This window comes from Pantherophis guttatus, chromosome 5 (assembly GCF_059756535.1).
Source record: "Pantherophis guttatus breed Tessera chromosome 5, ASM5975653v1, whole genome shotgun sequence".
In the NCBI taxonomy this organism is placed as follows: domain Eukaryota; kingdom Metazoa; phylum Chordata; class Lepidosauria; order Squamata; family Colubridae; genus Pantherophis; species Pantherophis guttatus.
Window position 1 is genome coordinate 106,828,612 of NC_142067.1, and position 15,759 is coordinate 106,844,370.

Consider the following 15,759-nt stretch of genomic DNA (forward strand, 5'->3'; position numbering starts at 1 on the left):
AAATTATCTCACTTATAGCACTTAGACTTATATACCGCTTCCCAGTGCTTTTACAACCCTCTCTAAGCGGTTTACAGAATCAGCATATTGCCCCCAACAATCTGGATCCTTATTTTACCAACCTCGGAAGGATGGAGTCAACCTTGAGCCGGTGGGACTTGAACTGCCAAACTGCTGGCAATCAGCAGTCAGCAGAAGTAGCCTGCAGTACTACATTCTAACCACTGCGCCACCACGGCTCATGGATAGAACTTTTACGTGTAGGAGCTTCATAATGAAGGAATTATATGATTAAAAAGTGCTCAGGCTACAGAGTCTGGAAACAACAAAACAGTACGGAGGTGTTTGTGTACAGGTAATCCTTGATTTATAACCACAATTGGGCCTGGAATTTCGGCTGTAAAGTGATGCAGCCATTAAGTGAGTCAGCATGTAACCAGATCCAATTTTATGATTATTTTTACCATGATTGTAAAGCAAATAACATAGTCCTTAAGGGAATTGTACAGTTATTAAGCAGATCTGGTTTACCCTACTGATTTTGCTGGTGGGTAACAGGGAAGTCACAAATTGTGATCACCTGACCACAGGATGCTGCAACTTGGTAAATGGGAGTTGGTTGCAAAGCCCTCTAATCATGATAATATGACCACAGGGGTTGCGCAATAGTCATAAATTTGAGGGTGAGTTATAAGTCACTTTTTTCAGTACTGTCTTAACTTCGAACTATTGTTAATCAAATGGTTGTAAGTCAAGTTGTAGTTGTGATATTTTTATAGATAGAAATAGTTGTAGAAGTGATATTTCTGTAGAGAGTCCTCAACTCACAACAGTTCATTTAGTGACCGGTCAAAGTTACAATGGCACTGGAAAAAGTGACTTATGACCATTTTTCACAGTTCTGGCCTTTGCAGCAACCCCATGATCATGTAATCATAATTCAGATGCTTGGCAACTGGTTCATACTTATGACCATTGCAGCATCCCAGGGTCATGTGATCCCCTTTTATGACCTTCTGACAAGCAGAGTCAAAGCGGGAAACCAGATTCACTTAACAACCAGGTTACTGACTTATCAACTGCATTGATTCATTTAACAACTGTGGCAAGAAAGGACATAAAATGGGGCAAAACTCGCTTAACAAATGTCACACTTAACAACAGAAATTTTGGGCTCCATTATGGTTGTAAGTTGAGGACTACCTATATTTGGTTTCACATTGTATTTTCCTGCTCACGTTATACCACATTTGGGTCAAACCATAGCAATTAAATTAAAAGTCACAAACTGGAAGTACAGACTTACCTTTGATTGTTTCTATCTTTGACGTCAATGAAACTGTCCAGGTCAGAGCTGATTTAGGAACAAAATAAGATAAGTACAAGGCACTGCAAAGATTCCAATAATAGTTGAGCAGAAGGTTTTCATTTATTTTAATGTATTTGTTTTAATAGTATTTGTTTTTTTTTTTATATTAGTAGCATTTTATTATTGCTCAACTTGAACACTGTTTTTGGTGAAAGGATGGAATATAAATTTAACAATTTATCATCAATGTGGATCATAGTAACAATGTTTGCAAGACTGTATACATATATATTCAGTGAAATATTATTGGATCTCAGTATAATTAACTCTGGATGCAATAGATCTTCTATAATGATTTGTATCACTTGCATAATGAAGTAATGATGCAAATAAAATAATTTGTGATCTTTGTGATGCTATCACACAATGCTATCACACAAGCAAAGTCCAATAGTTTAATCATTTACTTTCTAATGGACAGAATCAGGGATGAAATCCAGCAGGTTCTGACAGGTTCTGGAGAACCAGTAGCGGAAATTTTGAGTGGGATGGGACTGGAGATTTTGCAATATCCTTCCCCCAGGAGTGGGGAAGGAATGGGGATTTTGCAGTATCCTTCCCCTGCCATGCCCACCAAGCCACACCCACCAAGCCACACCACGCTCATCGAGCCATGCCCACAGAATCGGTAGTAAAAAAAATTGGATTTTACCACTGGACAGAATGTTGTCAAACTAAAGCTATAACTTTCTGATCTACTAGATCAACGAACCCCAACCTTTGGGGTACCAAGGACCAGTTCTGTGGAGAGAAGTTTTTCCATGGACCAGAGGGCACGTGGTTTCACATGTTGCCTGTATCCCGCGAATGGGGCTTCACTTGTTTGCGCTGCCCGGTTTCTGGTATGCCGCGGCCCAGTGCCGCGACTGGGGGTTTGGGGACCCCTGTACTAGCTATCCTGAACTTCTTTCCCATTCCCACATCCAGCTCAGGACTAGAGTCTCTTCATCTGGATCTCTTTCTGGGAAAGCTCTGTGTTGCTAAAACTCTCCCCCATTGTTTTCTCAGGTACACATTTGATCACAGGTGAAAATGGTACAATGTTGTTTTTTGACTGTTTACAGTCCTTCACATAGTAAAATCATGTAAATGATGCAAAACATCCTGGTGATATATTTTCATATTTAAAAGATATTTGTGAATATCTCATTTGACTTTTACTCCTAATTAGTCCTTTAAAGCAAGGTTTCATTTATATACTATACTAACAATTCAGTAAGAAACTATAGCATTTGTAAGTTTATAAAGAATGCCTGATAAAATAACTATCACCAATATTTGATTCATACTATTTTGAAAGAATGAGATAATTTTTCAAAATTAGATTCATTAATATAATGTAGATGCCTAATTCAACTGTAGAATTTAGAACTTACGATCTGCCTTTCTGGTTTGATATACGACTCACGTCAATGAGATCCTCCACATTCTGATATCCGCTAAGATGAAAGAAAAACCAAAGTAATTTATTCTTCATAGTGTTTGAATTTTGTCTAATACAGAGATAAAACAGTAGGAGGAAGTACTACTGTCTAAAGCAAGGGTATCAAACTCACAGCCGGATGCATCATGCACTGGCCATACCAAGGGTTTAGCAAAGAGGGGGGGATACATCACATGACACCCTGATGACGCGAATTTGACACCCCTGTTCTAAGGCCTATGGTTTGATCTTACTACATGAGAGTAACTTTGCAAGATTAAGAAAGTATTTTAGGTTTGTGAGTAATGTGCCCTCTGATACTATTAGTAGAAATTTCTGCTAGAGGTGAAGCCTTGAAAAATAACAGGGAGATGTCACATTGATGTGATATGAAATATTGTTGCTGATTAAAAAAAATAGTTTAATAATGCATTGTTGCATAATTCATGCTTTGGTACTTGGAAATTTAGTAAAGCCAGAAAACTTCCTATCATCATGATATTCTGTGGATTTTTTTCCCTAGATACTGAATTGGAACTGAAACAGAGACTTAATCACGATCAGTTTCATGTTTGATTTTAGAGAAAGTGTCCAGGTTATGCCTCTTTAGAAATGAAAGTAGACAAATAATTGATTGAAAAATTGTGCATTTCAATAAATATTTCATTGCTTTTAATATATCAGTAACAATATTGGATTTATCTGCATTATCTGCACTGTTCATTAGCCAATTTAAAGATGAAGAAAGAAAAGAATCCAAGTATGAAGAAAAAATGTTTCTTTGGCTTGACACATTTCAGAAAGTATCTATTTTTTAAATAGCAAAAAGAGTAAAAAGAGTAATAATAAAGATCAAAAATCACTTACAACTTGCACAAATTATAATATAGATTAAAAGGGGGGCATGTGTTGTTGTTGTTTTTTTAGATTTATATTGCCGCCTATTCACCCAGGGTGACTCAAGGTGGCTTACAGAATATAAAAACTACATTTAAAAAACAGTAAAACTCATAAAAAAAACAAATAAATTAATGTAATAAAATCACCCCTGACCCCCTCACCGCCTGCCCCAGCAACACAAGCATGCCTCCTTATTTATATTCAAAATAACTAGGTAAAAATCTAAAATGGATTAACCTTATGTTACAGATATAATCAAATAACTTAACAGAGATTAAAAACATTTTGATCTTTATTTGTAGAAATCAGATGTCAAAAAAAAAAAAGAATATTGCTAGAGCATAAAAATATATCAATTTAGCTTCTATACATATCTGTTAAATTTATATATCGTTTCATATATACAAGCACACACACACAGGCACACTTTAATTACATTTTTTGTGGCAATTTGAGTTAGTGTTGACTCCTGACAACTGCCTGGCTAGGTCCCTGCAGTTTATTTGACAAGAATTCAGAAGTAGTTTGCTCTGGCCTCCTTCCTAAGGCTGAGAGAGTGATTGGCCCACGATTACCCAGCTGGCTCATGGTCTCCTGTTTCTAGCCTGGGGCCTTAACCACTATACCAAATTGGAGGGAGGAGGATGAGAATGGAAGTCAGAAAGTCCAGAGCACCAAAGAGTTTAGCCTTTTGAGTCAAATGAGCTTAGGAATCATAGAATCATAGGGCTGGAAGCAACCTTGGAGGCCTTCTAATCCAGCCCTTGCCTAAGGTAGGAGTCCTTATAGCAATAACACTTAGACTTCACAGTGCTTTACAGCCCTCTAAGTGGTTTTCAGAGACAGCATATGGCCCCAACAATCTAGGTCCTCATTTTACCAACCTTGGAAGGATGGAAGATTGAGTCAACGTTGACCCGGTGAGACTTGAACTGCCGAACTGCTGGCAGTCAGCAGTCAGCAGAATTAACCTGCAATACTGCATCCAATACTGCACCACCACGGGTCTTATATCATCCTGGATGAATGAATGTCCAATCTTTTCTTGAAAACCTCCAGCCATGGAGCACCCCAGAACTTTGGAAGGTAAATTGTTAACAAGCTTCCACCCAAAGCTTCTTATTCTGCCCTCAGGTGCTTTAGAGAGTAAGTCAACTTCCTCTTCTCTGTTACAAGGTAGGAGATGACCCAGCTGAGTCTGAGGGCGGGGTCAAATGCATTATCAGTTTGGAGTCACTATGCTCCCGTTAGAGTCCAGCCTCCTTGAAGTCCACTGATTCTTATTTGGTGCCAATATGCCTTGACCATTAGTAGATCAGATTCTTGTGTATAAATTGCATAACATAAACCTATAATGCCTCTGAACTCTATCCCGGCTTCTAATTTCCTGTGCCTGACAGACAACTCCTGGTAACACTGGTAGACAGTTATCAAGTTATACTAATACTTGATAGTCTTCATTAGGCTAGACACACCTAGTTCACTCAAACATTCATTGTATGGTTAAGCCTCCAGACTTCTTATCATCTTCGTTGCTCTTCTCTGCACTATTTCTAGGGTCTCAGCATCTTTTTTGTATCATGGTGATCAGAACTGGATACAATAGTTCAAGTGTGGCCTCACTAGTGTAGTGCAAAGGGATACTATCGCTTCTTGTAATCTTGATGGTATCCTTTAGTTCAGAGGTGTCAAACTCAATTTTATTGAGGGCCACATCAGGGTTGTGTTTTACCTTGGGGGACCAGGGTTGGCATGGCCAGAGTGGGCATGGCCAGCTCAACGTCACTCATGTCAGGGGCACCTGTGGTGGCCTGAGCACTCTGCCAGAGAAAACAGGTTCCCAAGCTCCATTTTCGGTTGTGACAGCCTCCTGCAACCCTCTGTCAGTGAAAATGGAGCTCGGGAGGACTCTGTTTTCACTGGCAGAGTCACTGCAGGCAAGTCCTTCACTGTTTCCAGGGTGGCCCCAAGGGCCAGATGTGGCCCGCGGGCCTTGAGTTTGACACTTTAGTTGATGCAGCCCAGAACTGCATTGGCCTTTTTTGGCAGCTGTGGCACACTGCTGGCTCAAGTAGTGGTCCACTAGGAAACCTAAATCCCTCTCACAGTTACTACTGTTGAATCAGAAACCACATATTAAAATCAATTAAATTTCCATGCAGCAACTATGCCAACAGTGACCCTCAACTTCCTTTGTATGTGTTTTGACATCCCATGCACTTAATAAAAGTTGTAGCTTCAATCATATGGAAGCAACTGCCATCTTCACTTTTTCAACTTTCCCTATGGATGCCCATGGAACAATGAAGCTTACAACTTCATAAGTAAGTAAATATTAACTTAACACCACCAGCCCCTTAGCCATCATAAGATTCAGTAAAGTTTTGGGGAGGAGGGTGGAATAAAGAAGAACATGAAATTTTACAATTTTCAAACTAATTCAGAATGTAATACAGGTTTTCAGGTTTGAAACTTACTCCTTTCTAAGCTGATTAGACATATGATTCACTGTGATGAGATTGTTTAGGTCTTGGGATCTGTTAAGGCAAAACAAAAACAAAGGCAGTTTGCTGTTTGTATATTTTTGTGCATTTGATACCTATGGAAAAGAGTTTTCATGCAGAATTGGTTAGTTGCTTGCTCTATTCTCTGTGCCCAAGCTTGCATCGGCACAGAATTTGGGAATAAAAGAAACACTGTTCTGGCACTCAGAGATTATTGTTGAATATGTGAGAAACCCTTTGAAAAGCCATTAAAGTCCTTTAAATGGAGCCAAGGGGCACCTCATTTATATTTTTCCATGTTTATGCGAGTGCCAGGAAAAGAGACAAGCCATTGCATGGAAGGAAGGAAAACTGCTGGTTAGCTGTTGCTTAGTGTTAAGAGATGTACTCAGAAAAGGGATCAAATAAAAAAAAAAGAATATTCAAAGAATATTCTTTCTGCGCCAACTCAGAAAGCTCAAACTGCCCAAGGAGCTGTTGATACAGTTCTACAGAGGAATTATTGAGTCTGTCATCTGCATGTCTATAACTGTCTGGTTTGGTTCTGCAACATAACAAGACAGACACAGACTTCAGAGGATAATTAGAACTGTAGAAAAAACAATTACTACCAACTTGCCTTCCATTGAGGACCTATATACTGCACAAGTCAAAAAGAGGGCTGTAAAAATATTTACAGACCCCTTGCATCCTGGACATAAACTGTTTCAACTCCTACCCTCAAAACAACACTATAAAGCACTGCACACCGGAACAACTAGACACAAGAACAGTTTTTTCTCAAACACCATCACTCTGCTAAACAAATAATTCCCTCAACACTGTCAAACTCTTTACTAAGTCTGCACTACTATTAATCTTTTCATCGTTCCTATCACCCATCTCCTCCCGCTTATGACTGTATGACTGTAACTTTGTTGCTTGTATCCTTATGATTATATTGGCTGTTTCCTAATATGATTTGATTGCTTATTTGTACCCTATGACTATCATTAAGTGTTGTACCTTATGATTCTTGATGAACGTATCTTTTCTTTTATGTACACTGAGAGCACACGCACCAAGACACGCACCTTGTGTATCCAATCATACTTGGCCAATAAAAAAATTCTATTCTATTCTAAAATGAGGAACAGATTTAGGAATAGATTTAGGAACAGAGATTGTAAAAACTCATGGACTACACAGCAGGAAAACTACATCAGAATGGTGAAACCGGGCTTCTGTATGGAAGGGAAGGCAGGCTACAGCCTAACCAAAAAGTTCAAAAGATCCTCACTGCTTAATCAGCTGCTAGTAAAATATTCACTCCCAAAAGTGCTTTCTCCATAGACATTTAAAGTAACCACTGTTTTCCAAGATTAATTGTGCTGGTAAAATCACAACTTAATAATACACAACAGAGCCCAAAATTGCCAAGCAAGATAAGTAAGGTACATGAGTTTTGCCCATTTTAGGACTTTTCTTGCCACCGTTGTTAAGTCAATCACTGCAGCTGTTAAGTTAGTAACATGGTTGCTACTGGTTTCCCACTGACTTTTTCTTGTCAGAAAAAGGTGATCACATGACCCCAGGACTCTGCAAACCATCATAAATGCATTCCAGTTATCAAGCATTCAGATTTTGATCATGTGACCACAGGGATGTTGCAATGGTTTTAAGTGTGAAAAATAGTCATAAGCCACTTTTTCCAGTGCTGTTATAATTTTAACTAAATGAATTATTATAAGTCAAGGTCTACCTATATTATAGACACTTGGCCATTAGTACCCTGGACAGTTCCTTTCTCCCAGTTTTGGCTAGAAGGCTACTCTGAACAATTAAGATGGGTATTGAGTCATCTCAACTCAATCTGAGTAGCCCTTCCACCTGCTATTGTAATTCTGAATGCAGAATTGAATGCATGCTGTAGTCTTTGGATAGTCAAGACAGCACTGGGAAATTGTTGTATGCTGCCTATGCTGGTGCTTAACAGTCTTCCTAGGCTAACTAAGGTAAATGGGTATATGGTGTTATAATAAGAATCTGAACTGCTTGTCCTGGAAGATTTCAATGTGTTCAATCATGATTTCATGACTAAGGACCAGTCCCAAATAATAGTTAGTCCTATGCACCAAACAGGGAAGATGCTAAATTTAGGTTTCTTTTCAAGTACAGCTATATTTCAGAGTATATTCATCAACTGGAATAGGACATGGTAACAAGGTCAGCCAATGTATAGGCATAGCAAATAAGTCAACCAATGAGGGCTGTTTGGGAGCTAAGACAGACTGGAGCCAGGGCATGTCTTAGTCTGCAGCTTCTGAGTCTGTGCAGAAAATTGAAACTGAAACTAAGCAGTCTGTGCATGCTGTCTGCTCTGCTGAAATGAAACTAACTGTTCTCTCCTGCCTTGTGTTCTGCCTGCAACTTCTACCACATTAGAAGAATCAACTATTGGTACTGTAAATACTTCAAATGTTATTATGTATATAAAGAAGTTAATGAATCCAGCTGAATCAGTTATCCGTGTGTGCTTCTGGATTTGATTCTTGCAAGAAACTCTGATACTATATATCTGCAGGAGATCCATGCCGCTGTTTTCAAGGAAAATCATTCCCTGATCAGATGCAGATTGATAGCTAATAAAAATCTCTGCAGGTGTAGGACTAGTTAAAATAGTCAGGCACTTGGTAGCTTCCTATACAGTACATGCTTGGGAAATCTCCCACATCATCTCTTAGCAATACAATAGTCCTCGACTTACAACAGTTCACTTAGTGACCGTTCAAAATTACAACGGCATTGAAAAAAGTGACATGACCATTTTTCAGGGTTCCGACCTTTGCCCCATCCCCATGGTCATGTGATTTACATTCAGATGCTTGACAACTAATTCATATTTGTGATCTGCTTTTGCGACTTTCTGGGAAGCAAAGCCAATAAGGAAATCAGATTCACTTAACAACCAGGTTGCTAATTTAACAATTAGCAGTGATTTACTTGACAAATGTGGCAAGAAAAGTGGTAAAATGGGGCAAAACTCACTTTACAAATTTATCAGTTAACAACATACATTTTGGGCTCAATTGTAGTCATAAATCGAGGACTACCTGTACTGTTTTGTTGGCTTGAGTGATCTGTAGAATAGAGGTCACAGATCAGTGGAATACAAAATGCAGGTCAGCATTGCTTGTTTATTGTTAAAACAAAATTAATATTGTCAATTTAATTTAAATTGTTCCCGAGTACCTTCTTCCTTCTACTGGCACCAAGTCCTTTATTTATGAGTAAGTTCTGAGTGATGAAGCACAAGCTACCCCAACTGGAATATAAACTGAAGAATTCTCAGCTTACTTGAGAGTTAATACAGAACAAGGGACACTTTCATTAAAATACCCATGCGAGAATTAATTCTCATCCCCTATGAGAACTGTCTAATTACAAGCCAACCTGTAATTCTGTTTCTAGAAAGATAATCAGAAAAACTGGCTTTATATCTTCAGATGCATATGAATGTTAATGACCTTCTAAAACCATTTAAAGCAAGATTTTAATTCTGATATGCTCATCCAAATGGATAACCTACCAAAAAAAAAAAAATCAAACAACTCTGGAGGTGGAAAATGTAGCTGTTATTTCTGTTGGATTTCTGGTTGATTTTAGATGCCGTCAATTGTTTTGATTTCATCCCATCCCCTCGGCTGCAGTTTTACAGTGGTTCCACTCCTTCCTGTCAGGTTGGGAATTTGTCATTCAACACATTATCTATGGTGTTCTTCAAGGGCTATAGAATGCATCCCTTGGGAAAAGTCATCTGTAATTTTAAAACAGACACCCAGCTGATCCTTGCCATTCAGTTCCAAGAAAGCACTTAAGGGTGCTCTTTAATGGAAGGGTTGGGTTGTGCCTTTGAGTCAGTGTTGACACCTGGCAATTGCCTGGATTAGTCCCTGCGGTTTTCTGGGTAAGATTTTCGGGAGTGGCTTGCCACTGTCTCCTTCCTAAAGATGAAGTAGGGTGATTCATCCATGGTCATCCAGCTGGCTTCAAGCTTAAGGTGGAAGCAGAACTCATGGTCTACCAGTCTCTGACCTGGTACCTGAACCACGACACACGTTTCTCCTTAAATGCTAGCTAAATTAAAAAATGGGATGGATGAGGGAGGACCAGCAAGGAAAGGTGTTATTGGAAACTGGCGTTAGAGTTTAAACTGGAGGTGCCCTTCCCCTGAAAGAGCAGATTTCCAGTACTTGAGTGCTTATTGATCCTCAGCTAACACTAGAATTACAAGTGACATTTGTGATAGCTTGCCTAGTTAAGCCTAGTGGACAAGTACTATTGCTTAACGCATTGTAAGCCGCCCTGAGTCTCTGGAGAAGGGCGGCATATAAATTAAAGAAAGAAAAAAAAAACAAGTGCATTGAGACTTCCACATTCTGGACATTTGAAAAAGGCCTTTCTAAGTATATTTATTTTCCTAAATTGGTTGCAAAAAGAGCGCTTAATGCTTTTAAAGCACTGTAATCTTTGCAATTTGATTATACATCATCAGAAATCTAGAATAATAGTTTTTGGCAGAAAGATGAGTCATGTAGATAGGCCATGGGTGTGATCAGCATAAAGCAAATGTCCTCCTTTAAATAACTTGGGATGGTATTTCAAGTTTCAGGATTTAGGAAACCCATCTTGAGTATATAAAAGAAGCAATGGGTTATGTTGTTGGTTTGAGCTCTGAGCTTGGCGATTTGGTTGCAAACGTTTCATCCCAATTAGAGGAGACATCTTCAGTGCTTTTTGGATTGTGCTTGTCTGAGGGAGCACTAGCCTTTAAATACGTTTCTGAGTCCTGGTCTGTTTTTGGGTTGTGTGATTGGCTGGCTGTAGTTGCGGAGTCATTGTCCTTGGTTTTAAGTCTCTGCTCCCCCAGACAAGCATAATCCAAAGAGGCGTGTGCGCTCACATTCCCGAACCAGTAGTGAAGGTAAGTGAATTTCACCACTGATATGAACCTTTTTATATATATCACTGGGCACAGACAGAGACAATTCAGCATATGCCCTTAACTGGGATTTTTCCAGGGACTCTTGCAAATGCCATCTAGCATCCAACAAATGCCACATAAAGCAAACGAGTTTACATTAAACTGCTACTGTCAGATACCAGTCAAGGTGTAATACAGAGTGTTGTCTTACCACCAATTTGTAAAACTGCAGTAAAAGCCCAACAGCTCATTTCTTCGTATAATTTTGCAATTAATTTTATAATTCGTATTTTAAATTAAGTTGTCTCACTGAACTATGTACAGACACACACACGGAAACATTTTGTGCACTGATCTTTGATAACAATTAAAGTTTTATATCATTTATTAGAACAGAAGAGATGTTTAAAGGATATAAATAAAATAATGCAAAATTTACCTGGGGTTTTGGCAGACAGGGACTGGGATATATATATAATGAAATGTATTGTTTTCAACACTAGATTAGAAATGTAATACAAACGCCCAGTGTGGCTGCAAAACTCACCTCCTGTCACACGGCTCAAATGTACAATTCACTATGATAAAGTCATCCAGATCTTTGTTTCTGTAGAGAAAAAAAACAATGGTAATTTATTTTCAAAGGCATAAAGGGAAGGATAACTTCCAGCCCCCAGCAGCAGACCTAAAGGCTTAGCTTCCTTCAAGCAAATGGAAAGTTTTATATTTTTTTTCTATCTTACTTAACCTTATGTGATCTGCAAATTACCGTAGAAACTTGTTAAGTATTGAAGCACTCTCTAAATGAGCATTTTCAAAGCAAAGCCTTGCAGAACTTGTGCTGGGCTTCTTCCCCCCATGTGCCCTCTGAACGCCTTGCAACAGCCACTTGCAGCCCAGCAGGGCTCACATTATGCCAACCTCTTGCAAGTCTTCCTGCATCCTGCATCCAACACAGGGTACAAGCACCCCCGCTTGTACCCTGTGTTGTGGCCTGTCGGCCGCTGGCCCCTCCAGCAGCCAAATCAGATGAGGAGGCAGCGTGGGAGTCAGGGCCAGCATCAAAGCAATCTGAGAGCTCCAAGGGGGAAGAGGGAATGGAGCTGTCAAAGAGAGAGACAGAATCGGAGCCTGGGCCATCCATCAGCCTCAGCTGGAGAGTCAACAGCTCCCAGGTGTGGAGGTGGCTGATGAGGAAGAGGAGGAAAAGCTGGGTCCAGTGCCTGATGCCCAGATGTGCAGAAGGCAGAGAAGAAGAGAGCAGTGGGAATCTATGGGACAGTGTGTTGTGACCTAGGCTTACTGAGTCATTACAAGACACAATTAGTCCCAAAGAAACCTATTTTATTGTAACAGCTGAGAATTACATTCATTCCCAGCTGAGTCCCAATTAGTTGCAAAACAAGTCCTTTGGAAGAAGTCCTTCGGGATAATCACCAACTTTTATCTTCTTTGACACCTTGCCAAAGGCCTTACTTGGCAAAGCCCCACAAAGTTCAGAAACAAACAAGAGATGCCGACTGGAAACAGAGTTAGCAATGTTACTTTCCTGCAAAAGGCCCCAAGTGCCTTTATTTCTCTTTTAAGCCTTATGGGAGGGGCCAATCATCTCCTGGCCTTACTCCTGAGTCGTCCCTTTTGCTTTAGCTGCTCTTACTTTCTGGCAGCTCTGTACATACTCTGCCTCTTTGCTGCCCGACTCTGGGGGCTCCAGAGTCCACACATCATTCCCAGAAGGCCCTGGCCCCATCTCTGCCTCCAGTGCAGAGCCCTTATCTGGGCCTTCCCCAGACTCCAGGACTGGCCCATGTTCCTCCCCAGCTTCCTCACTGTCCGACTCCACTGCCAGCTCCGCAGGCTGCTGGCAGACCACAACACAGTCCTTGGGATGGAAGACCCACTGCCCCACCCTAGCTCTGGGGATAAAAGGCAGGGGGCGGAGATGAATAGGTGTGGCAGACAACTATTCATTTCCCTGCTTGTCAGCCGCTGATAGCCTGCACTCCCGAATGCTGTCTGGAAATTATCAGAATTCTTCTTGGAATCTTCAGTGCCTTCTGAGCATGTGTGTCTCTGCTTCTGGAAGAAAGCAAACGCACCTTCCAGGACTTCCTTTGACAAGCGTGGGAAGAGAAAGAGAGAGGGACTCCTGGTGTATTGGGGCCATTTTAGGATGAAAGGGAGCGAGTATCCTTTTCCACAGGATTTAGAGACTTCGTAGCCTGCTGTGAGAGCGCGGCTGCTGGCGCTCCTAATAAACGGACTTATTGTGTTTGGGAGCCGGGTCAGAACACCATGTTGGCTGTTTATGGTTCCCTCTGCAGCCTTCCCCACCCAACAGTATCTTGCCTGTCAGCCTGCTTGTGAGCTGCATGAGACTTGCAACTTCCCACTAATTTATTAGAAGCCAACAGGAAATTGCAAATCTTGTTTAATGGTAGCAATAGGGATTGTGGGCATTGCCATTGCTAAGCAACGCAGTCATGTGACCTTATGCTTCATATCCGCATCGCTTACCAACAGAAATCCCGATCCTAACTATGTACCACCCTTCTCCAAGGATTACCTGAATACTTTTCTGCAGCATCAAGAATGGTGGAAAGTAGTACAAATTAATACTAAATACAGGTAGTCCTCGACTTACGACCACAAATGAGCCCAAAATTTCAATTGCTTAGGGAGACAGTTGTTAAGTGAATGTCGCCCCATTTTCTTGCCATAGCTGTTAAGTGAATCACTGCAGTTGTTAAATTAGTAACAGGCTGGTTAATTGAATCCAGCTTCCCCATTGACTTTGCTCGTCAGAAGGTCATAAAAAGGGATCACATGACCCCCAGGACACTGCAACAGTCATAAGTATGAACCAGTTGCTTAGCATCGGAATTCTAATCATGTGACCATGGAGATGCGGCAATGGTCGTAAGTGTGAAAAATGATCATAAGTCACTTTTTCAATAATGTTGTAACTTTGAACAGTCCCTAAATGAACTATTGTAACTCGAGGACTACCTGTACCTATACCACAAAGTGAATGGAGACTTACCCCTCCTTGCTGTTATTATCTTTGACTGCAATCAGACTCTCCAAGTCACGGCTTGTTTAACATGAAACAAAATCAGTACAAAGATTTCAAGCAGGTAGAATTATTGTTGGGCTTTCATTCCTTTAAATATATTTTAACATCTGAATTACAACCCTGGATTCTATCTGCGAGCAGTTATTATTAGCAACACTGGCTTATTTTTAATAAAAAGGCAAGGAATAAATTTAACAAATAATGTGTATGAACAATATAGCTACATAATACTTGGAAAGAAGTGGGTATGTATCAGGGGTGAAATCCAGCAGGTTCTAACAGGTTCCGGAGAACCGGTAGCAGAAATTTTGAGTAGTTCGGAGAACCGGCAAATATTACCTCTGGCTGGCCCTAGAGTGGGGTGGGAATGGAGATTTTGCAATATCTTTCCCCTGCCATGCCAACAAGCCATACCCACAGAATTGGTAGGGAAAAATTTTGGATTTCACCCCTGGTATGCATATATATGCTTTAAAATTCTACAAGGAAGCGTAAAAGTGAAAGCATTGCCTCCTTATCAATGTTATAGTCACATGGAGTTTTTTGGGGGGGTGGGTGGAGTGACAATGACTAGGGAAAATTAAAATAATACTCTTTTCAAAATACAATCTCAGTGCTGATTGCACTTGAAGACTTACCACTTCTCTTCCCATTTAGAGGTATGATTCACTTTGATAAAATCATCTATGTCTTGGTACCTGCGAATTTGAAACAAATGCCAAGGTGATTTATTCTCAATATACTCTGAAATTTAGCTGATAACTGAAACACTAAAAGTCTCTAATAGCTACCTTCTAATGGGTATGGATCTACCTTTCTAGCAATTTACAAGACAAACCCTGCCAAGCATGGTCCTTCCAGGAAATCGTTGAAAATGATAGTGTCCATGTTCGAAGGATGGAGGAAGGCACAAAGGGAACAGCTATCCTTGATCTTATAAAGATTTGTAAAGATTCAGCCAGAAAAAGTGAAGGAACTTTGTGAAAAGGGAATCAGCAAACCTCTTCCTGAGGGAACTGCTAGAATTTATTCAAGGTAAGTGTCGTGCTGTCGCAATATAAGAGTCACATCTTTTGCACGTGTGTGCAGTGTTATGACACACATACAAAAGGGATGGAATTTGCGGTGTCAGCTTTACACTACTTTTGTATGTATTGTTGAGGAATTCACAGAGCAACCCTAGAGTAGCAAGGGTGTGCACATGAAAGCGATTGAGAGCAGTTGCGAATAATCACAGCCAACACACAGATACACTGAACTGGGTTTACTTTTAGGAAATAGTAATAAGGCACAGTCCAATAAACAGTCCAGGTCATACACAGATAAAGCAGTAGATAGTAAAACAATAGTCCAGGGATATTCCAATAACAAAGTCTTCTTACCAGTCGTGGTAGTCATACACAATAAACAGTTGCAAACAGTAGCAAACACAGCGAAGAGCAGTAATGGTCAGCAAAGATCAACAGAGAGAAACTAACCATCTTTCAAGCTCCCTCTTAAGGACATTGGCTACAGAGCTAACCA

At 40.2% G+C, this 15,759-nt stretch overlaps 1 protein-coding gene across 7 annotated transcripts in view; it reads right to left on the bottom strand.

Moving 5' to 3' along the window:
* SCEL (sciellin) overlaps positions 1–15,759 on the bottom strand; it is a 47,943-nt gene that overhangs the window by 12,572 nt on the left and 19,612 nt on the right. For 4 of the 7 annotated variants that reach the window (XR_015734571.1, XM_034417824.3, XM_087895488.1 and 1 more), the window contains 6 exons: positions 14,874–14,933; positions 14,203–14,253; positions 11,707–11,766; positions 6,170–6,229; positions 2,746–2,808; positions 1,307–1,354 (listed from right to left, as the gene is read on the bottom strand). Coding sequence is in view for 5 of the 7 variants with exons in the window: in XM_034417824.3 (XP_034273715.2) it covers positions 1,307–1,354; positions 2,746–2,808; positions 6,170–6,229; positions 11,707–11,766; positions 14,203–14,253; positions 14,874–14,933 (342 nt within the window). In the remaining 2 variants the exon portion in view is untranslated. The remainder of the gene's footprint in view (positions 1–1,306; positions 1,355–2,745; positions 2,809–6,169; positions 6,230–11,706; positions 11,767–14,202; positions 14,254–14,873; positions 14,934–15,759) is intronic. The other 3 variants (XR_015734572.1, XM_087895487.1, XM_087895489.1) reach the window with 1 other exon arrangement.